The 23,680-nt window shown below is 37.2% G+C and overlaps 1 protein-coding gene across 4 annotated transcripts in view; it reads right to left on the bottom strand.

Moving 5' to 3' along the window:
* LOC139982453 (uncharacterized) overlaps positions 1 to 23,680 on the bottom strand; it is a 564,762-nt gene that overhangs the window by 520,281 nt on the left and 20,801 nt on the right. Inside the window, exons 7-8 of one of the 4 annotated variants that reach the window (XM_071995344.1) lie at positions 9,642 to 9,694; positions 7,640 to 7,759 (exon numbers count right to left, since the gene is read on the bottom strand). The exons of the other annotated variants lie outside the window; for them this stretch is intronic. Of the exons in view, the coding sequence (XP_071851445.1) occupies positions 7,640 to 7,759; positions 9,642 to 9,694 (173 nt within the window). The remainder of the gene's footprint in view (positions 1 to 7,639; positions 7,760 to 9,641; positions 9,695 to 23,680) is intronic. 4 annotated transcript variants of the gene reach the window in all.

Here is a 23,680-nt window from a genome sequence, read left to right as displayed (position 1 = left end):
ATAGCAAAATGTCATAACCCCTCTGACAGGGTGCTATTTCTTCAGTTGAAATATCATAAACCACCCCCCCCCCCCACCCAAAAAAGTATGGGTCATTCCATATCAAATCACCAGATTTTGGGGTATGTTGTAGTTCGACATTTTTGAAAAATTCCCAAATTTATTGCATGAGTGGACCACCATAAAATAAGCATATTCTGAAAATTTCAGTTGCATTGCTTTACAATTGGCTGATTTAAAATTCTTTGAAATTCCGCAATTTGTCGCCACCATGGCAATTTGGCATTTTCTTGACTTTTGAGGTCTCATTTCTCAGCAATTACACATTCTACTACCTTTCTATTACAGATGCCTATAGAGTCTAACCCATAGAACAGGAAATTAAAAAATTAGGCTACAAAAATATTGTCTTGTGGAGTTAGGTCAACTTAAAAGTGTCAAAATATTTAATTTTTGTACTTTTCACTAAAAAATGTGCTATTTTTAGTGATGAATTGCTCCTAAACCATTGCTTCAGGGTACTTGATTCTTTCAGAGGTTATTATGTCTAGTACAAACATTACAAAATAATGATTACAATGCTTTCCTAGAATATGTTTGCAAGTTGTGCAACTCTAAAGTTGCTATTTCATGCTGCGATTCAGCATGAGGTAGGGGTTTTTGATGCCAATTTTTTACCAAAGTAACCATGTTAGAGGTGTCAGGGTTTATACTTTATTAATAAGTATAAAGTTCTTACACATTAACAAATTTCAGGGTTCTAGCTGTTCTCAGTATTAATTTATGAAGTTGTTAAGTTGCTCCGATGTACAAAAGAGGTCGTTTTTGACGGCCAATAACTCAAAACGCGTCAAATTATAAAAAATTGATAATTTTTTCTGGAAGAGATATAGTACCACCCTGTTTGTACAAAAAATTTCAGGAGGGTGTTTTGCCTTATTTTGAAATGAAAAATCCTCAAAGTTTGTCAAAGTCAGTACACACATATGTATGTACAGTGTGTACAGTACATACACTGCACTGAGTGTATATGTACGGAGTGCCATGAGTGCCAGAAGACTATGTTTAAACTAACACTAATATACACAATGTACATATACAATTGGTTGAATTAGAAGACTTAACTATAGAATTAATTTCAACCAGTACATGTATGTACAGTACAAAACTGTACTGGGTGTACATGTACAGTGTGTTAGTGTTGTTTTAACATAGTCTTCTGGCACTCATGGCACTCCGTACATATACACTCAGTACAGTGTATGTACTGTACACACTGTACATAATATGTGTGTACTGGTTGAAATTCATTTTATAAGTCTTCTAATTAAATGAATTCAACCAGGAGCAGACAAGTACATTGCAAATAGTATTTTGTTATATGAAATTAAAAACTGCACAGTATTGAACTGAATCACCTTGAAGTACAGTACAATACCCAGGGTCAAAACTCATGGAACATCAAAACAGGCAAAAACGTTTTTTTGTAAAAATCCCAAACTTTGAGGATTTTTCATTTCAAAATAAGGCAAAACACCCTCCTGAAATTTTTTGTACAAACAGGGTGGTACTATATCTCTTCCAGAAAAAATTATCAATTTTTTATAATTTGACGCGTTTTGAGTTATTGGCCATCAAAAACGACCTCTTTTGTACATCGGAGCAACTTAACAACTTCATAAATTAATATTGAGAACAGCTAGAACCCTGAAATTTGTTAATGTGTAAGAACTTTATACTTATTAATAAAGTATAAACCCTGACACCTCTAACATGGTTACTTTGGTAAAAAATTGGCATCAAAACCCCTACCTCATGCTGAATCGCAGCATGAAATAGCAACTTTAGAGTTGCACAACTTGCAAACATAGTCTAGGAAAGCATTGTAATCATTATTTTGTAATATTTGTACTAGACATAATAACCTCTGAAAGAATCAAGTACCCTGAAGCAACGGTTTAGGAGCAATTCATCACTAAAAATAGCACATTTTTTAGTGAAAAGTACAAAAATCAAATATTTTGACACTTTTAAGTGGATCTAGCTCCACAAGACAATATTTTTGTAGCCTAATTTTTTATTTTCCTGTTCTATGGGATAGACTCTTTAGGCATCTGTATTAGAAAGGTAGTAGAATGTTCAATTGCTGAGAAATGAGACCTCAAAAGTCAAGAAAATGCCAAAATGCCATGGTGGCGACAAATTGCGGAATTTCAAAGTGTGATAAATCGGCCAATTGTAAAGCAATGCAACTGAAATTTTCAGAATATGCTTATTTTATGGTGGTCCAATCATACAATAAATTTGGGAATTTTTGGAAAGGGTGCAGCAACAGCCATCCGTGATTTGACACGGAATGACCCGTATATATATATATATATATATATATATATATATATATATATATATATATATATATACTTTATTTTTTTTTGGGGGGGTTATGATATTTATATATATATATATATATATATATATATATATATATATATATATACTTTATTTTTTTTTTTGGGGGGGGGTTATGATATTTCAACTGAAGTAATAGCTACCTGTCTACATACCTTTAATCTTTGAATCTATGAATGCTCACACATTTGCCAGAGAAACATTCAGAGACCTAACCTTTGGACTTACCTTATCTGGTCTTACTATGCACCTTAAATATTAGCCCTTCAAAAATATAATTGTAAAATGTTGTTAATGGAATGGCAAAATGAATATTAAAACAAATGAAATTTAAAAATCCTGCCAATTGCAACTGTGATGGAGTCCCAAACTGGTGAGCTTGTTGAATCAAAAATGAAAAAGAATTGGGTTGGCCTCCTGTCTGGACCTTGGCCCAGCAGAAAAGGTTGGGTACACTTCAGGGGCTTCTCCTTAACAAATTGGCCAACGTTGGTGCACACAGCCTACCTGAAACGACAAAGTTGTTTCAAATCATTATTACCCAGTTAAAAATGTGTGGTTATGGATATAATGGACAGATTTTTGTAGTTTATAATTCTGTGGTACACTTTAGTTGACAAAATAACGTCTTTACATCACTATCAATTTTGTCTATTAAAAACTATCCAACAGTTGAAGCAGGAAGGGTAATAACCTTTACACCAAACACAACAAATGGTCCTTACCTTTGGTACTGCACTAACAGAACAATACACTGTGTGTAGTCATATATAACGCTCTTAGGATATTCCCTTTTAGGGGTTAGAAGTTCAATCAATCTTTTGGCATAAGTTTCTCTCTCTGCTGCATAGGACCATTAACATCCCTGTTGTAAGCAATCATTCAGATTTTCCAACACAGTTGATAGATTAATTCTATTTTCTGTCCATATTAATTTTGTATTCCCTTGTGAATTAAATAGTGAAAGGGGATACATCTTTGTTGTATAATTAACTGGTAAAGGGCAACGTTGTTAATTATTGATATTCCTTTCAGACCCTGACTGGTTTTCTACATTATTACTCATTGCTGTCTGTACTATGAATGAAGAAGTTACTCAACATCACAGATAGTACCCATCTTAAAGTAGATGAATCTTGTGTTTGCTTTGGAGGGTTTTTCATTTGCTATGTCCATACACTGTGTATAGGCATTTGTAACTCTCTTCGGATATTCGCTTTTAAGGGGTTAGAAGGTCATGCAATCTTTTGGCATAAGTTTCTTTCTCAGCTGCGTAGGACCGTAAACATACCTGAATTGTTTGTACTGTAAATGCTATTTAACCTTAATGCCATGTAGTATTTTTCTCCCGTATATTGAGGTTAAATTGATATAGACCTAGTGAACCTTGTAAGAGGGACGTACATATATATTATTAGCTATTGCTATTCATGATAGTTATGATTGAACATTGCAATTGTTTGTCGTCCGAAGTTGATTGTTTCTACTATTATTTTGTAATTTTCTTTCAGGAAATTTCCCCTTATTCCGAATTTTCCACCTGTGAATAAATGTATCCAAAAACAACCTGGTAATTCTGCTGTCTCTGTTTCAGTTTGTGACGTTACATCTTGATACGTGAAATAACAAAAAATCATTAAGGAAAACGTTCATTAAGAAAAAACAATTCCTGGACCTTAGCTGCATTAACTTCTGGCCCATTACTCATAGGCCTAACATTAGCCTTAGGCATAGGCCTTACCTCCGAACACAGGCACTCGTAACGTTATGTAGGCGTGTTTATATACTATACACCTACATAACGTTACGAGTGCCTGTGCCTCCAAACAACTAGCCAATGTGTTAATGTGTATGGTACCAAGCCTAACGTTAAATGTTTCCGCTACACTGTTAAGCGTAACGTTTAAGAGCCTAGCCAATCGACTGTAGGCAACGACGACCTGCGGCCATGGCAACCTTCTTAATTCTATATAATTTCACGTTCTTTCAACATTTGCTTGTTAACCTTACCTCCAAACAACTGAATACCATCACGTCCAAATCCGCTTTCTTCAAGCCACTGCGAAACTGACATGTTTTAAGATGTAAAACGACAAGAACCAGCGAAGGCAAACGAGTAAAAAAAATGGCGTAACTACAAATATTTCTGTATTCGAAGAAACGCGTACTGACTGATTGGTTGATCCTTCACTCCAAAGTAAGAGTGAGCGTTCTTAGCATTTGATTGGCTCATTTGTTCACTCCTTTGTAAAGAGTGAATATTAAGTACTTTAGCTTTGAAATACGAAGATTTCTGTTGTCTAATGGAGTGAATTTCCGCTCCTTTGGAGTTAAATTTTTTTCACTCCGTGAAAAGAGTGAAAAGTTCACTCTTTTGTTTTTAGAGTGAAAGCGCCCCTACAGACCATTCTTGCCCCCCCCCTGACCAATACCCCTAGCTCCGCCACTGCCCTTACTACACTCAAAAACGTCTTTGCGAGTACACTACGAGTAATATCTACTCTCTTAAAACACCATCGAATATACAAATTACAATGTTTTTACAGACTTTTACGTGCAATCTGAGAAATTGCAGGCTTGAGACCCATATTTAAGGGCTAGGTATTCGCAGCATAAAACACTCGGGAAGTGCCGTTTCCGGCCATCTGGGGGTTTGAAAAAACCCAAAATTTTCTTGTACGCTCCGCGCCAACCGATGCTGGCGCTCCGCTTAGATAGTCTCCACACATTAGCCCCCCCCCCCAGTAATTTTTACGTTCCGCCGCGCCTGTTTGGCGGTGCCGGTTGTTAGGAAAGGCCACAGTACAGGAACTATAGCTAATGTGCTACAAGGATATGAACACCGGCTTCATAAACTTTGATTTATTTGGGCTGAAGAATTGAGCATAGCCTAACCCTGCCCCATCCTTACCACGGGATATCACGATAATTCCTTACTTCAGTCGGGTCCATACGGAGACTGTCTTGAATTTATTCGTATTTCTGGGTATATAAGGACAGTTACAAATATCACAATGTAATTGCGATGCAAGTACTAAAATGTTGAAACTTAGAATTCGGTGAGATTGCTGAACAGCGTCTGTGCATACGTTGTTTAGGTCATACCTCCCTGATAGTGTATGTATGACAAGCCGTTTAAACATTTACCTCACAATTCCACTAAAGTGGAATTTTATTCCGCTTAAGTGAAATGTATACCGCTTAAGTGAAATGCTTTTAATATTAAGTGAAATGCAATCCACTGAAGTGAAATGCATTCCACCTAAGTGAAATTGGATTTCACCTAAGTTAAATGCACATCACTTAAGTGGAAATTATTTCCACCTAATTGAAATGTACAAGGGCGGCGGAACCGGGGGGGGGGGGGCACGTGCCCCCCACTTTTCCTCAGGTTAAAAATGTGCCCTTTTTCTACATAAAAATTGAGGTGTCTCAAGTTAGCAAGAGGCCAGGGAAGCAGAATGAACACTCGGGAAGGGCCGTTTCCGGCCATCTGAGAGCATTGTAAAACCAACAATTTTCTTGTACGCTCCGCGCCAACCGATGGTGGCGCTCCGCTCAGATAATCGTGCATACAACTTTGCAAATCCTTGCTACGCCCCTGACGTTTAATGAATATCTGAGGGTCAAACTCAAAGCTATTTCGAATGGAAAAAAATTGTTAAGATACTAACAAGAAATAAACTCTAATTCGGAAGTTATACATTAGCAACTAGCATGATTTCACCTCATTCTGTCTCAAAAGAAAACTTGTTCCTTGTTTCCAAATTTGCACATTGGATATTGCAGTGCTAGTATGCATATTTTCCTTGGGGGTGGGGGGGGGGGCGGGCGTTGATGGAGTGATATGTATACGCAAATAATATAATACAATAAAAGTTATAAAGGGTACTAAATATCAGGCTGCATCAGTCCAATCGAAAAGTGCCCTTCGACGTCGGTGCCCCCCCCCCCTTCATATTAAAAGTGCTTCCTCCGCCCTTGGAAATGTATTTCACTTCAGTGGAATTGCGAGGTAATGTCAAAGGGCTTGCCATACGTATGTACCCTGAAAACAAGGAAAGTTTATGCCACATGCGTACATCAGAACCGTTATGACTCTAGAGAGCATTACTGAATAGAAGGCGCAGTTCTAAAATAACACAAGTGGAATGTTCGATGTTTTCACACATATCAAACATGTTTGCAAAGGTTTAGCAGTGCTTTTCTTCCCTGTTATTGATAATACGCGATTCAAGAGCCGATCGATGGTGAAAATTAAGTAAAATTGTAGAAACAATCGACGGAATATGCTAATTAGTTAATTCAGGGCTAAAGTTTCTACGACCTGTTCCCTGTTAAATGCTATACTGAATTAGTACTCCTTAACCAAAGTCAGGTCACGATGTACAAACCAAGGAGGGAAACCTTTGACTATTATCAGCTGATTTCGTTTCCTGTTGGATTTTTTTACATGTTATTTTACATATTATACCAGAAAAACAAACATAGTAATCTTTTACACTTTTCCCAGTTAGACGACTTTTGTTTATTGTCCAATGTCTGGACTTTAATACATTTGACGAACTTAACTGATGGACAATATAAACTTTGATGTTTTGTAAGACAGCCATATGTGCAGTGCCCTAAAACAAATATCGTTATCGCTGTGTACTAGCAGTGTAATAATTATTTGTAGGAAGCGCGTATCACGTACGGTTGCTAGCTTAGCTTCATAACATGCTATTCGTGCAACAACTGAATCATGGAAAGGATGAGAACGCACGTTGTCGACGTCGTTGTGCATACGGTTTGTGACACTCCATCGAGTGCGGTTAGGTAGGGTATATGTATTTTATTACGCAGTAGTCAACTACAGGTTTGTAATAGGCTTTAGGCTAAATTTAGCTAATTGCATCTGCCACCACTAAATAGCTGAATCATTAGGCCTCAATGGTACTACGACTATGTTCGAGCTGACGAGTATTCAAGATCAAAAGAGCACAGACAAAAGACCATGCAAAAACAAAAACAATTTTAAACACTTTTTCGACAATGAAAGGGGGGAGGGGAGTTGCTCCCACTGATCCCACTGGCTATTTCCCTGACATAACAACCTGTTATTTTACAGAAATTGCCTTTGATGTACATTAACAATGAAAGAACACGCTATATAACGTATTGCTGTTACTTTACCAATATTTCATACTTGCTAAAATGAACGAAAGGCGTGTCACAGTTACTGACTTACGTCATGGTAAGATGCGTTCTCCAGAAGCTGTATAGTACATCTCTGTAGTATCTCACTGTGATCGCTGTGAATATCCACGAGCTGTGTGCATATACGCTTGACTGTATCTACATCATCAACCTGATATTATAACAGAAAGGTAATGTCAGTTGTAATAAAATAAAATGATAATATGATTCACGTTATTAGCTGCATTTTGGCTTGCGTGACTTTACATCGTTACTTCGAATATATTGGGAAAAAGATCTAATACCTTTCGACAGATATTAAAACACATTATTTGTTTTTTGTTCAATTACAATGTTTCATAGATGATTCCGTTCATCTATAATCAGATAACCAAACATAAATTATACTTTTGAGTTTTACAATCGGTAACCAACTCAATGAAATGTATTGTTGAAGTAGTAACACGGCATGTTAATCTACACACAACACAACTCAAACAACATAATACATATTTTATCCCACAGCTAGATAACCATTCCCTACCGACGTTTACATGACCGTGCTTCATGTAATTCCCGCTGTTTCTGCAATACGTGGTACACCTTATAACAAATGCTGTTACTTTTTAATATGATGTTCTTTTCTGTCTATACCCTACTGGATGAATGTGTGTTAAACTACGATAATTTTTAAGCCCTTTCCAAAATTAATTGGTCATTAACTATATTATCTACACTGGATTCCTTTGTTTAATGTAGCTCATCAGATGACAAATCAAATGATTAAATGTCGTCATCTGTAACGCACATGTATCCTCCAAAGCAGAAAAGAAAACGCTTTATTTTGCAACAGATAGACGGCAAGGGCAGGTGGGGGATTTTTTTATATTGTTTTTGTATGTTATTATATATATATATATATATATATATATATATATATATATATATATATATATATATATATATATATATATATATATATATATATGTATATGTATATATATATATATATATATATATATATATATATATATATATATATATATATATATATATATATATATATATATATATATATATATATATATATATTGTACATCCGATTTGAGCGAGCGCTGCATTCGTCAGTTTAAGCAGCTTATTTTGTTTGGTCACCAAATGTTACAAACCTGTCAGTATAACGTATAAATCTGTAATTGATCACATTAAGATACTGTTCCAAATGTAATACCAGTATTGAACACTCGGGTGTTGTCATATCTGGGTCTGGTTCTAGCTCCTAAATATGCTGCATGTAGTACGGCAATGAGTAGCCAGAAGGAAATGTATGGCATGTCTTGATTTATTCGTCATAAATATATATTCATATGAATGATTATGAAAACAGTCTGACTTCGTTTTTCTGTAAAGACTGATCACAAGTTAAAAGTGCATTATAGATCCCCACAGATTTTCAAGTGGACATTACACGTACGGAAGTTTAGACTGATTTGTCGGTATTGTTTACCGATTGAAATAATATTAACGTATACAAGCACGTTGTAGTCTTAGTGTGTACTGTATCATTAATCATAGCAGCACATACATCTCAGATTTCAACTTTCGTTGGATCATTCTACATATTAAAATGTCAATAAAAAATGCTGCATATTGCAATTGTCACGTTGTGGCTTGTTAATGATAACGATATTGTTTACTGATATGGTACGTATCTCTCGTTCTTTGAGTGTGTATAAAATGCTTGTTATGCGGCAAATATTAATGTACATGGAATTATGAGTTTATCTTATGTATCATTTAGATAAATATTTATAAAGTTTAGAACATGTCACATTGCATATAAATTAATAGATAATTTTGCTTAATGTAATGCACAGTTCATCACAATTCCAAATTAAAATATTTGACATTCCACCATTGTTTCTTTTTATGCTCGACAAGGTGGTGCTAAAAACTTCGATTCTAGTATTAATTTTTTTTCCCCTTCATATTTCAAATTGATTCACGCACATCAACAAACATGTGAAAATAAAGACTCTACAAGCAAAACATACCTTCCAAGCCCCGGATTGAAGATTCAGACTGTAACCGTAATTCCTCCACGACACTAAGATGTCAGAAATAAAAACGTGTGCAAGAGAATGAACAATACGTAATATAATACGATATATTCATAAACAGAGAAGAACGGATTACATATGTTTGTGGAACTTACATATTTAATTAATTCATTATCGTCTTCTATATATATATATATATATATATATATATATATATATATATATATATATATATATATATATATATAGCACTGGATTGGTATTTACGTTTACTTCTCCAAGTTGGTGCTTAGGTTTACCTGAGGTGAAATGATTGGATCAACTTGAAATTTTACATCAGTATACCTTATGGTACTAGGACTGCATATCAGTCGTTATAAGTTGCTACCTACTTTTTGGGTCATTTGGCAAGGAAAAATCCAATTGGTCAAACCCTTACGGTAAACCTAAGTCTTGCTCTCAAAGTATATCCCCCAGTTGGTATATAAGTTGACCTGACGTACAGGCATCCGTAGTTTTCTTGACAGCGGCAGTAGCCTGTATTCAGTGTATACGCTCTACACTGTGTACACTGTATACGCCAGGGCTAACGCTAAAGCATACCCGTAGGCTGCATTGCATGCAACCCAAGAACAGTTTCGGCTAATATAAGATGATGTGTAGTATCTGTTCCCTCTCGATGCAAGGGGACTGGGCTTGAGATCGGGTCAGTCGTTCGCCGGGTAGTTTGGTTTTCGTGCCCAGGTTCTTTCCTTGTTGACTTTTTCTTAAAAAAGTACCGTTAACACGAAAACGTCTCACCAACAACTTCAGGTAAGGTCCATGAGATTAGTCAATAAAGTTTGGTGATATTAATATCGTTGATATTATAACGTTGTTGCATACAGCTTCACGTTTTTTGTTCATACCCATATTTCAATACTATAGTGACTAGCTTCTAGCCTAAAACTTGTAAGGCCTAGCCTACGTTCGGCTGTAGCCAAGGGCCATAGTCCAAGTCCTAACACTACCTTAGCATTGGGTCAAGGGTAAACTGGTCTGTAGTGTGAGCTACAAATTAATACCAACTGCCAGAGAAATTAGATTTCAAGTAGGTCAGCTTAACTTCTTAGCCTACTGTGCATGTACAGTATGTATCATAGGCCTACATTGCCCTAATCATGACCAGATACTGTAGCATGGTGGGCTTATAATTGACGCACTTAAGGATTTGATCAATGATATCTATCAAGGAAAAGTCCAAATTACTCAACTGTATGTGTTTTTCAAATGTGTAGTTCCTCAGAAATGTTCTGATCTCAAAATATTTAAGGTTCTGTGCTTATGCACCATACAATTGAGCAGAATTTGACCACAAAATGTCTGCCGTGTCAAGTTCTTTCATCAAAGTGGCTATTCTTATGACTAGTCGTAACAATAATTCCCTTTTCGCATGCGCAGTTGCTATAACGTGGCTATTTTACGACTAGGAGTACTATTTTTACAACAGGAGTAACAATAATTTCCGGTTAGGGTTAAGGTTAGGGTTAGGATTGGATTTAGGGGTTAGAGTTAGGGTCAGGGTTACCCCTACTACATGCGCAGTTGCTTTATTTACTTTGAATTCGCATGAATTCGCCGATGTCGTAAGAATAGTTTATAACTAATTGTTACGACTAGTCGTCAGAATAGCCACGGCCTTCTTTCATACCCCTAAATTGACACATTCGTCGATAAGCTAACTGTAGTGTAGGCCTTAGTATACATCCATTGACTTTAGATGCTGTTTGCTATGCTCTGAGCCTCTAAGCTCTGACAGGTCATGTCCCAGAGAGTAGTGTTTTCATATTGAGGTAATGTTGGGTATTTTAAGGGTGTAAGATTTCCAAATGGCCAAAAAACGTGCAAAACTGGAGGGGGGGGGGGGTGTTAAAAGCTTAAAAAATACCACAATTTGGTCAGCAAATACCTCAAATGGATTCAAACTCATGAAATATGTAATTCTGTGTGACTGCAAAAAAGTTTAGGTGGCCTGCTGTATCATTGCTAGTAATAATTTAAGGTGCGTCAATTACGGGGGTGCGTCAATTATGAAGCCTTTACTATACTGTACAGTAGCTATGCCTAGATTATTACAGACTGAAGTCACCATGCAAATGTAACTTACAAGTAGCCTGTATTGAATAAGAGATGCTATAATTGCTAGAACTTTTCAAAACGTTCTTGGAAGTCTTTACTCTCCAAAATATTCTCAGACATTCTAAACACCACTGTACTGTAAGATGTCTGAATATCCCAGTGAGGGTATCAATAAAAACAGTTAAAGGATATAATACTTGAAAATCCAGCATCAAATTTGGGCCAATGCAGAATACCTTTAATCTAAGTCTCTCAAGTGATGCATTGTGTTTCAAGTGTCTTATTTATAACTAGCCAAAATTTGTACAAAATAACAATGCCATGCATCCAAAAGGTTATTGAGTCAGTACAATTCCATAATGTAACTATTACAAAAGCTGAGTGCACCTAATTAAAAGTTAACATCCTCCAAAAATCTATATAACACAAAAATTTGATAAAGCCTTCTATCCCCTCCCTTGCATATACAGTAAGTCATTTTGTTAAGTCTATTTAGATCCATAAGTAATACCAAGTTGACTAAATGTGCAATATTCAGTGTTAAAGATCTGAGCTCTGTATTGGCCCAAAATATATTGGAGAGAAGTGTACAATAAAAATTGAAATAATGCACATCTACACTCTGACCATTTGATATTTATTTGATTGGCACTGTTAATGTTTTCTCAGACAAATTTGATGATCAACATTCTCAATCTCAAGATGAATGACAACAGCCCACTATCCAAGGGAATAACACTGTACGATGTAGCTGCCATGCAGTGAAAAAGTCAATGTTGGAACGGTAGCAGTCATAGCTAGAGCACAGATGCCGTCTGGGACAGACTGATGTGGTGACCTACTGCATCATTGACAGCAAAATGGAAGATATTTTCTGAATTAACCAAAAAGTAAGTTAATATTCTGTAGGTTTGACATCGCATAAACTTGATACCATAGGACTCTATTATCTCAAATACGAGTAACATCTGAGGTACTTTATTCCAAAGTTATGGAATGAAGAAAGAAACAATCAGAAGGGATGAAAACTTGTGTATGATCTGGTTAATGTGGTGGTATCTTTTCCTCTATGTCCATAGTATTTAACTACACTAGAGCTATATCCACTCTCTGGTTTTTAATCTTAAAGGTCAATGCAGGACAACACCAAATTGTCAGGCTAGGTCCACATAAAATGTACATGTATATTTAAATTTTGAAATCTTTACAATTGGTAAAGCTTGAATGACTTGCAACTTTTAAAAGCACTTGCTATGGTAGGGAGCTGTTTCAGCTCCAATTGAATGCATGGCTGCATAAATAAAATGTGTAATGTTGTATACAAGGCAAGATGAATCAAGAATTAATGGGCCCAAAATGGGATGGATTTATAAACGAATTGAAATTTACAGTGAAAATAGTATATATGAAAGGTTGTGAGATGATTAAAATATTGGCTGAATTACAGGAGATTTAGTTTTGTAAAGCAGTTCATTGTTTTCTTCATTTGTAGAGTGTGAGGTCATGTGAGGTCTAACCGGTAATCGCAAAACATTCCAAGCTATATTGCGCGTGCTATAATTGGGACCAAATCAGCATATCTTTAAGAGAAAGCTTTTCTTTTTGTACCAACAGATGGATAGATCTACAGGCTAATACAGCAAAGGATATGCTCTAATTAGAAATGCCAGGCAAGATTATCACACAGTTTACAGTGGGATGAATACAATCATCAACCAAGCTTTTCATCATGCTGTACATAGTGACACAGTAGCTCCTTGGGCTTATCAATTAAAAGCTTGCATAGAAGCCGATGCCAAGCAAAGCAAAAGTATGTCCTGTAAATCACGAAGTAGATTCACACATTTCATGTATATCCTCTGGGACACAGCACATCTTTCAATGGAGTTAGGAAGTTGCTGGGAATAGTTGTTGAATTGGCACAGTAATGTAGTATTTGCTTCACATAAATGCAGAGCAGTAACAGAAAACTAACTAGTTCCAGGATATGTTACACTGTTACACCATATAAAATATAGAGGAAATTAATATTATAAGCTTCAAGCAGACAGAACCAAGAGAATGCAGACCAGTCTTCATGGGAAGTCTTCTACATATTTAACTGTATAAATGGACTCATTCTTTTGCAATGTACTTCTTGAAATATTTTAGTTTGGTGACATTGTGGCACTACATGTTTTTGTAAGTATTAGGGAACATTTGCAGCTGCTTGTCAAGAACATGGAACTTGTTATACAACTGAAGTGGTCCTGATGCTTAAGTGTTGAGGTTATTGGATATTTTGCTGCCTTACCTTGCTTTAACTGTTCTTAAATGCATTTCTTATGTTTTAAGATGTTTTAATTTTGTATTCCAAGCAAGATCAGCAAGCCATAGTACAGTAATTTTCAACAACCACCACACAGATACTTGTGCAGGACTAAGGGTATTTGTTAAGCAGATTACTATGATAAAAATCTTTCAAACTTTTATCCCTCAAAATCTCCAGGGGTACACTGCATTGTTTCTGAACCACAGTTTCACAATTCTACAAGTGGGGTTCAGGGGTTATGCTATGGGAAAAGTTTACAATGTTAGGCCTGACTTAATTACTGAAAGCTTGTGGTCTTTTATTACACCAAGAACCAGTTTATTCTTTAAACAAAATTAAATTATTTCCCCTCAAAATTGAGGGGAGTGAATACAGCAAAGGCACATGCAACTAGCACCAATGTCATGGAAACCTAGTGCAGCCCAATGAAACATACTGTAAAACCACAACATTTGTAACTATAGGTTTGAAATTGTGCAATCCAGAGGTATTGTGTATAATTTTGTCCCTCCAAGCATGGAAACTCCATGATATTGTGGTAATTTGCATTGGTTACGGTATTAGATACAGCCTATACTGGTAAGTCTAGATAAATACTTGAGGTATAAGTTAGTTTCCAAAATGTTTCTCATGTATGAGAGAGGTCAGTAAATTGAGGTCATGAAATAGTGCAAGTATCCTGGTTTATGTGAAATAAATCTCGTGGAAAATATAAACTGGGATTGAAAATACAATCAACTGCTTGAATATGATTGTACAATTTTTATTGTGTCTCGTCTTTTAATATCATGCTAATCTCCACTACTGTATGTGTTTGGTAATAAGCCAGATTTCTGGGTAGAAGTTTAAAAAAACAAATCGTCAACAATTTTTGATGAATTTTAAGCAATCGCATTCACTGCCTCTATCTCTGTTTATGTTTTGAGTCAGCAACACAGTATACTGTAGTGTACAGAAAGGGACACTTTCTGTTGTATTCCTGATCAATTGAAAATTGTTTGTTGTTTGACTGTTTGTAGCAGTATTCCTCTGAGGAGTGAAAAAAAATAAACATACAGTGAACAGTTGCAACTGCGCATGCATTTATACATTACTTAAATTATGTTCTGATGCAATTCATGTAATATTCACTGTCGATTTTAGTTCAAAACTGCCAGTATACCATTAGTTCTTGCCATAATTTTTTTGCTTTAAAAATCTGGCTTTGAGTGTATAGTATTTTGTCAAAAACATAAAAGTGGAGGGGCTGCTTATCATCATTCCCTGAACAGGCTTTACCCAATTTGTTAACTATAATGGTAACATATCAAAATGTCTGGGGACTTGCCACAGTGCTGACAATTTTCAAATATTTCCATGGTTCCACCAGGGATGTTAGTGATGGACAAACAACATTTGAGCTTTCTTTAACGTTTGTTTCGTGCCGACATTAATACTGTTTTTGGTCCAATACTAATACCTAAATAGGGTGACAGGACAAAATCCCCCCGGACAAAGTCCCCCTAGGACAAAATCCCCCAGATCCAAAATCCCCCTGGACAAAATCCCCCTAGGACAAAATCCACCCAAGCCAAAATCTCCCCAAGCTATAAAAAATTCCCATCAATTCTTTACAAAAATGCGTCATCCCGGTCCCCGGTATCGTCATCCAGTACCGTCATCCGGTACCCTCACCAGTATTTCCATTGGTACTCTCAGTGGTACTCTCAGTGGTTCCCGGACCAGTACTCCGACCATACCCCGACCGGTACCCTGACAGTTACCCCCACCGGTACCCCTCCCTGACCAGTACCCTGGACTGTACCCCGGCCGGTACCTCGACCGGTATCCCAACTGGTATCCTGAAAGGCACCCTGACACGTACCCTTACTAGTACTGGTACAATAAACAGTAATTTGACCAGTACCTTGACCGGTCCCTTAAATGTCACACCATGGAGCTATCTCCCATGGCCACACTAACAGGTAGCCTCGCAATTACCCTCAATGATCTCCCGACCAGTCCCTTGACCAGAATCCGGACTGGTATCCTGACCAGTACCCTAACCAGTACACTGAGTGGAACCTTGACTGGTAGAGTGACCAGTATGATGATCGGTACCCTGACCAGTCACATGACCAGTACCTTGACCGGTACCCTCACAGGTACCCTAACAGGAGCCCTCACAGTTACACTCGCCAGTACCCTCACTAGTACCGTGACCAGTCCCCTGACCAATCCCCTGAACGGTACCCTAACCAGTGCAATGTCCCATGCCTTGACTGTCACACCTGGGCCATCCCTGGTTGTTGCAGGCAGGCTTTGTATGGGTCAGGGGGATATTGTCTGGGGGGATTTTGTCCGGGGGATTTTGTCCTAGAACCCCTAAATAGCACTCAAAACGGATAATGGTACCAGACGGTACCTGTACGTTATCTGCTAGATTCATACGATGTCAAAAGGCTAGAACATGCACTATAATACTGTTATCAGTCGTCAGTAGGTATATACCACACTCATCTCATATCAGTATTTGTTTATAATGTCATAACAGGCAGTGGCGGAGCGTCCATACAGTCAGGCGGGGGGGGGGCGGACTCAAATGGGAAGCTGGCGCCCTTTTCAGCTATTCACCACTTTTTACTTATTCGCGATTATTTACTTTTTTATTGCGCTCTCATCTACCTATTGACATTTGTCACATTTTGTTGGCGATGACACCTATACCTAAAGGGTCATTTCCGGCCATATAGGGAGTATCTTTACTCAAAAGATTTCTGTACGCTCTGCGCCAACCTGTGGTGGCGCTCCGCTTAGTTAAAGTCGAAAGCGCCCGTACAGACCTTTCTCGCCCCTCTGACCAATATCCCTAGCTCCGCCACTGGCTCCCAATCTTCTTCCCCGTCAATCCGTCTAGTATCCCCCCCCCCCTTCCCCAACCGAACCTCGTATGTTAAAGGAATATCTAATGATTAGCGACACTTATTCTAATGTTAAATCAGCAAAGAGCAAGCAATAATGATTTTATCACTAAGATTTTTTTTTTAATTTCTCAGTTACACCGTCATTTAACTTCCCACTCAATCTTACACTCCCTGATACTCTTCCATCCCAATGTAGGAAACTTCATCCTTACACGCAGCACGAAACGATCTTTGTTCTACTTAATTGATCCTTATTGAGTCTTTCAACTTAAAAGCATATGTTTTCCAAATAGATTAGTGAAAGTTACACAGTTTAATAAATTAGAAGCATCTCCTTGTTAAAGAATTGTATTATCGGCGTATAGTCTTCCGATAAGCGTAACTTAGGGTTGAAAGAAATCAGTGAGAGCAGGCAGTAATGATATGAACTTACATTTGTATATATATATTCAAATCTCTTATTGAACGAATTATCAGCCCCCTGGTTACATCGTCATTTATCATCCCTCCCCCATCCTGCCCTACCCTTCTTCACCTCACACACTCCGCTCTATAGGGTTAAAAGAAATCAGCGAGAGCAGGCAGTAATGAAATTTACTTACATTAATGAATTTTTTAAATCTCATTTAGGACAAATTATTAGGTCCCCCTGGTAACATCATTTACCCCCCCCCCATTCTCCCTTTCCATTCCTTACAATCACCGCTTCTCTTACACTTAACATATGAGATATCCTCGCAAAGCGTGATAACTAGGTCCCTCATTTATCTAATGCGTGGGAGGAACTCGAAACTTTCTTCCTTATCCGCATATTCCAAGCTTTCTCCAAGAAAAGAGTTACAGTACCTATTACCCAGATTTTTAAAAATAGCCTCCCTCCTCATAAAACGTGATGATCTATGTCTCTCATTAATCTAAAGCATGGATGAACTACCAACTTTAAGCATATTACAAATTTTTTCCACAAAAGAGCTACGGAACCTACTACACACAAATTATGTAAATGTCACTAAACGGCATCCGTAGGGACATCGTTTTTTGGTCCACATTTGAGTTTCTATCATATCTTTAATCTGCTTTTCATACATATCTTTTATTGTGATTGTTATGATGACCACATCTAAGGACTTTTGAGCCGTATTATTGTATCCAGTGGAATTGTCTCGCTGAGATATAAAAGGATGAATTTTCCGTACGTTTTCACGGTAGGCCCCCTCTGTTCAAGGTCAATGCACGACTATAACATTAGGTCCACTAAGTGCGGATATTGGTCTCCATTTGCCACTATTGCAGTAAACCCAACCGAGCAACGTGTCTACGGTGTCTCTTAAAAGACAATGTTATTAACAAATTCGAAAAGAATTTTTAATCTCTTTGGTATCATTTTAAAAGTATTTCTGATAACATTACGTACAGAATTCTTTTATATGAGAAAGGTACATATGAGAAACATGACAATGACCGTGATAAAACCAATTTCAAGATTACTAGCGATCAATTCGCTCAATTTGTTTCAAAAAATGATTGAAAAGTGATATGAATTCCTCCTCATTCATTCTTTTTATTTGAGCATGTTGAACGCTTGCGATAACATGTCATTACGAATCATTGCAGACACTCACCCAAACCGTTAAAAAATACCGTCCCTCTCCCCCCTTCTCTTCCTACACTGAGCTCCCAACAGTGGCGGAGCGTCAATACAGTCAGGGCGGATGCACCCCCCCAAACGGACTCATATGGACTGCTGGCGCCCTTTTCAGCTATTTATCACTTTTTTTACTTATTCGCGATTATTGACTTTTTTATGGCGCTCTCATCTACCTATTGACATTTGTCACATTTTGTTGGCGATGACACCTATTTATTCTTCGTTTATCTGTAAATTAGCCAGGCCCGGAAAGGGTCATTTCCGGCCATATAGGGAGTATCTTTACTCAAAAGATTTCTGTACGCTCTGTGCCAACCTGTGGTGGCGCTCCGCTTAGATAAAGTCGAAAGCGCCCATACAGACCATTCTCACCCCCTCTTACCAATACCCCTAGCTCCGCCACGATAACAGGAGTGACTTTCCATATGTTATTGGTAGGAAATTGCAGGATTTATTGGAATCCTTAATGAAAACTATACGTAGGTAGTCTTGTTTGCGTGGGGATTGAGTTGTGTAGGTGTTACACAAAAATGTAGATATGCTTTCTTTATTCTTGTGGAAAGCCGCTTTCACTTTGATATCAGATAAACCTGTGGTACATGTAGTGACGTAGCCAGGATTGTTCCAGTGGAGGGGGTGGGCGCTTGGGGGGGGGGGCTTGACCAATTCCTGGGAGGGCGTCTTGTTACTACCTGAGTGGAGTGCCACCATGGGTTGGCGCTCAGCGTACGGGGGAAATTTTCAGCTATAAAGACCTCCTAGATCGTTGGAAATAACACTTCCCAGCACTAATAACACTTCGAATATGGCTTTGCTGAGTTAGGGAGCAATATGTTCAAGTACAAGGACCAACCAATGAACACAATTTTAACATAAGAGGCAGAGATAAGACACTATAGCAGAAATCATTATGTCTTCTTTCTGTTTATTACTGATAAATGCAAATATTTTCATTAAAAATCAATATGAAATTTCATGTTACTTTCAGAAATATATAAACAATATAAGCAACTTCTACAACTTCAGCTCATTCACATTCATACTATCAGCTAGAAAATTTACCATGAGGCACATTTTCTATGAGGCATTGATGTGAATACCACTGACATAACTTGTGCTATTCAAATGGATAAAGGGCTTGGTCAAGTCATGAATAAGGCTCTGCCCCATATATTGCACATGTACAAAAAGGGTTACTGCTGTACATGCAATACTTTTTTGATGGGGGAGAGGGGGGGGGGAGATGTGGTAACATGTTGAAAAGACCACATCTTTTAATTTGTCATTTTTCTTTTGAACATATGCAAATGCTAGAAATGAAAGCACTTGGAAATTTCTTAAAGAGATAGGCAGTTGTTGCCCTTGCACTGCTTTGAAGTCTGCACCACTGTAAATATTGTTGAAGGAGTGGAGTTCTGCGAATCTCTTGATATTCAAGTAATAAATTTTTCTTTCACTGTTTGTTAAACAGCTCCTAGCAGTAATATGTATTTACACGACATTGTATCTGAGGTTCATTATGTAACCGCTGTTTTCTACATACAGTCAAATTAAAAACCAATGTTAAACTTGTTCACTTGCAATGGTCTAAATTCAGAAAGTACATCAATATCATAACTCTTTTGCATGTTGTATAATGGTACTGAATTTGAAGTGGATTATATTTATCAATGAATATAGCAATGTTTTGGGTAAAAGCAATTAAAGCATCCACTTGAACTTCATGTTTTCCTTGCATTGTTTGCTACTTCCTCCTATCTAGATTCGAAAGGGACATATAGATAAATGCTCAATACCTCAAACAACATTATTTAACCTTGTTTCCCACAAAAAATGTTCTGTCCCAGTTTCTGTAAACTACTCGGGATAAATGGAGGGGTGGGGGGGGGGGAGTTGGACAGGTTGGGAAACTAAATATTTGACAGATGTTGTATTTGACAATAATTTCACCTTCCCAAGGAAGTAATACAGTTCTTTAAGTGGCATTCTATGAAGGACCTACAGTATGTAACGATAACAGAATTGGTTATTGCCTCCTGCTGAAATGTCCAATAAAGACTCGCAGTATTGGAATGTTCATCAGATTCCTCATTTATAGAAACATCTGTGTTTATTGAAACTTTCCTAGGATGTTGCCAACAAGATGCAGTTGAAGTCTACTGTACCTTGTTGTCAAAGGTGGAGCCCACAAAAAGTCCTATCAACTAGTCTTATTCAAGCAGCGGCAACATATGGGAAAAAAGAAAAGCAAAATATGGTACAATTTTGTTAATATTATTTTGAACTATTTATCCCAACACCCTATCCTCCTTTTAAGGCTTTTGCAAGCTTGTAAACCAGTTACAGCACTCATGCAACATGATATGACAAAGGTTCATTGCCAGAACATGAAACTAGCAATTTTGAGTAAATTTGTTAAAAGAATGATGAAGTTAATACACTGAAATATTGAATGGGGCTCAAAAGAGCTTAAGAAGTCTTTTGAGGTACATTACTTGTTCTGATAAATATATTAATTGCCCTAAGACTCAGCTATTAAAGCAGCTACTAGTCAGATACTAGATAGTATGGGATCATGAAGGTTTTCAGATTTTACCTATATTGGCCTCAAATAACCTTTGACTTGGCTAAGAGCACTCAGCACATGATACACCTGCATACAAACTTCCATTCATCATTCCAATATTGAACTATCATGTTAACATGGCTTTCAGTTTCAGATATCTACCCTGTAGTTATCTCACATGGGCTTCTGCTATACTGTACAAATTTATAGAATAGTACTCAATGTCAGAAACCTATATGCACTACATATGACTACCAACTTTTCCTTGTTGAGTTAGATGCTCTATGTTACTCTACTGACCTTGAGTAGCCTTTGACCCTCAATGAAGCCAACACCTACTGAAAATTCCAGTATAAATATAAAATTAATGAAATGAATCAGAAAATACTTTAACAGAAAGGAAAACTATTACAAACACTTGTGTTCATACTGACCTCAGCATAAACAATTTATAGACCAAGAACATATGGTATAATCACTATTAGCTAACATTTCTTCCTTCTACTCTGCAATTTTGAGAGAACAATAAGCAAAATTGATACTGGCAAATGTAACATGGCAACAATAACAATAATTCACAAATGATGATGACATCAGAAAAAGTAGCAACCATGACAATGATGATGATTTGAAAATCTTAATGAGCAATCCTAAATGTAACTAGAATATCACTTTTAGTAGAGCAGGGTTCGCAGAAGCACGTTCTAACCTGGCGGTGGTCGTGGTTTGAATATGATTTTGCCTCTCCCTGCATGGTTTGAAAGTTGAGCGCCCGGGCTGAACATTTATGAACCAGGAAAAGCTTGCTGCCACCTATCTGGTCCGAAAAAATTATAGCATGAGGTAAATTTCCTCCTGTGTGCATAATTATCATAACAGTTCAAGAATTTTTACCAAAGGTGATCATATTTGAATATCTGGAGTCGGCTCTGACTTGAAGGGTCTTGAATTTGGCTCATACCAAGTGGGCTCGGACTTGGCGCAGACTAATTGGACTCGACTACAGCTCTGCCATAAATATAAAAAGATAATGGATTGTTAATAATTTATTATATGATGTTGAGAAGGTAGAGACTTAGAAAGTTAACTCCTAAATGTAATGGATAGCACTAAACTCTTCGTTTCACTAACAAAAGGATTCTCAAATACAGTACTAGCAACATTACAACTGAAATAATGGATCACCAATACGATGCAGTGAAGAAGGGAGTTTAAAAAAGAGCATCCCTCAATGTAATGACTAGGATAAAACTCTTAGTTTCACTAACAAAAGGATACCACATGCAGTACCAACAAGAGGGATGCCCATTATATTGAGGGTCCACTAGACTTAAGGTTTGCTAGACCCAACACCCCCATTGTGGGAAGCATTATTGAGCGTCTAGTTAGCATTTATTGGGTAACTGAAAGTATTGAAGGACCTTGGTGACTCCCCTCCCAGTAGTTTTATAACATTTATGAACCAGGAAGAGCTTGCTGCCACTTATCTGGTCCGAAAAAATTATAGCATGAGGTAAATTTCCTCCTGGGTGCATAATTATCATAACAGTTCAAGAATTTTTACCAAAGGTGATCTTTGGTATCTGGAGTCGGCTCGGACTTGATGGGTCATGTATTTGGCTCAGACCAGATGGACTCGGACTTAGATCGGGCTCTGGCTAATTGGACTCGAATACAGCTCTGCCATAAATATAAAGAGATAATGGATTGTTAATAATTTATTATATGATGTTGTGAAGGTAGACACTTTAGAGAGTACTCCTAAATGTAATGGATAGCATTAAACTCAATTTGAAGCATGGATAGATCTATTTATTGGTATGTCTAGGCCAGTGGTTGGGTCAACAGGGCAAACTTGTGAAAACCTTATTTAAACCATACATCTCAAAGCAGGGTACACTAGCTTGCAGAGATATATAATGTTTAGTATCATGTTATATCGCTACAGAAGGCTTTCAGTGGTCTTTTTAGATCCCCAACTGTCACTTTGAAAATGTTGTTTATCACTGTTCTCAACAGTTTTTACTGTATACTATTAAGATACAATAAGTTGTACATGCAGCCTACACATATACAGTAGCATACATGTCAGATTGACAAATTCATAAAATGAAACTTATTACATAATGGAAACCATGTGCAGTGCAGTTGGCATAATGGTGATCTATTTATACACCCAACCAGCTAGTATCGGATCATAGCAACAAGTTACCACATGTATGCATTTAAGTGTTTTGTCACACAGTACAGTGCTAACATCATACAAGGGAGTTTTATTTGTTCCATAACAACTCTGATCATAATAGCCTGTTCGTGCAGGGAGTTGTAATGGAACAACTCCCTGGTTTGTGCTATGGACATGAGAACTATCTAGTGCCTGTTGAACATTAGTTTTGTGCATTTTCATGTTACTTACTAACACCAAATTACTGCACACAGATGGTCATTTTTAAAAGTATGAAAACTGAATACAATCAAGAGCTTTTA

This window comes from Apostichopus japonicus, chromosome 16 (genome assembly GCF_037975245.1).
Source record: "Apostichopus japonicus isolate 1M-3 chromosome 16, ASM3797524v1, whole genome shotgun sequence".
In the NCBI taxonomy this organism is placed as follows: Eukaryota; Metazoa; Echinodermata; class Holothuroidea; order Aspidochirotida; family Stichopodidae; genus Apostichopus; species Apostichopus japonicus.
This window is presented reverse-complemented; position numbering and strand designations above follow the sequence as displayed.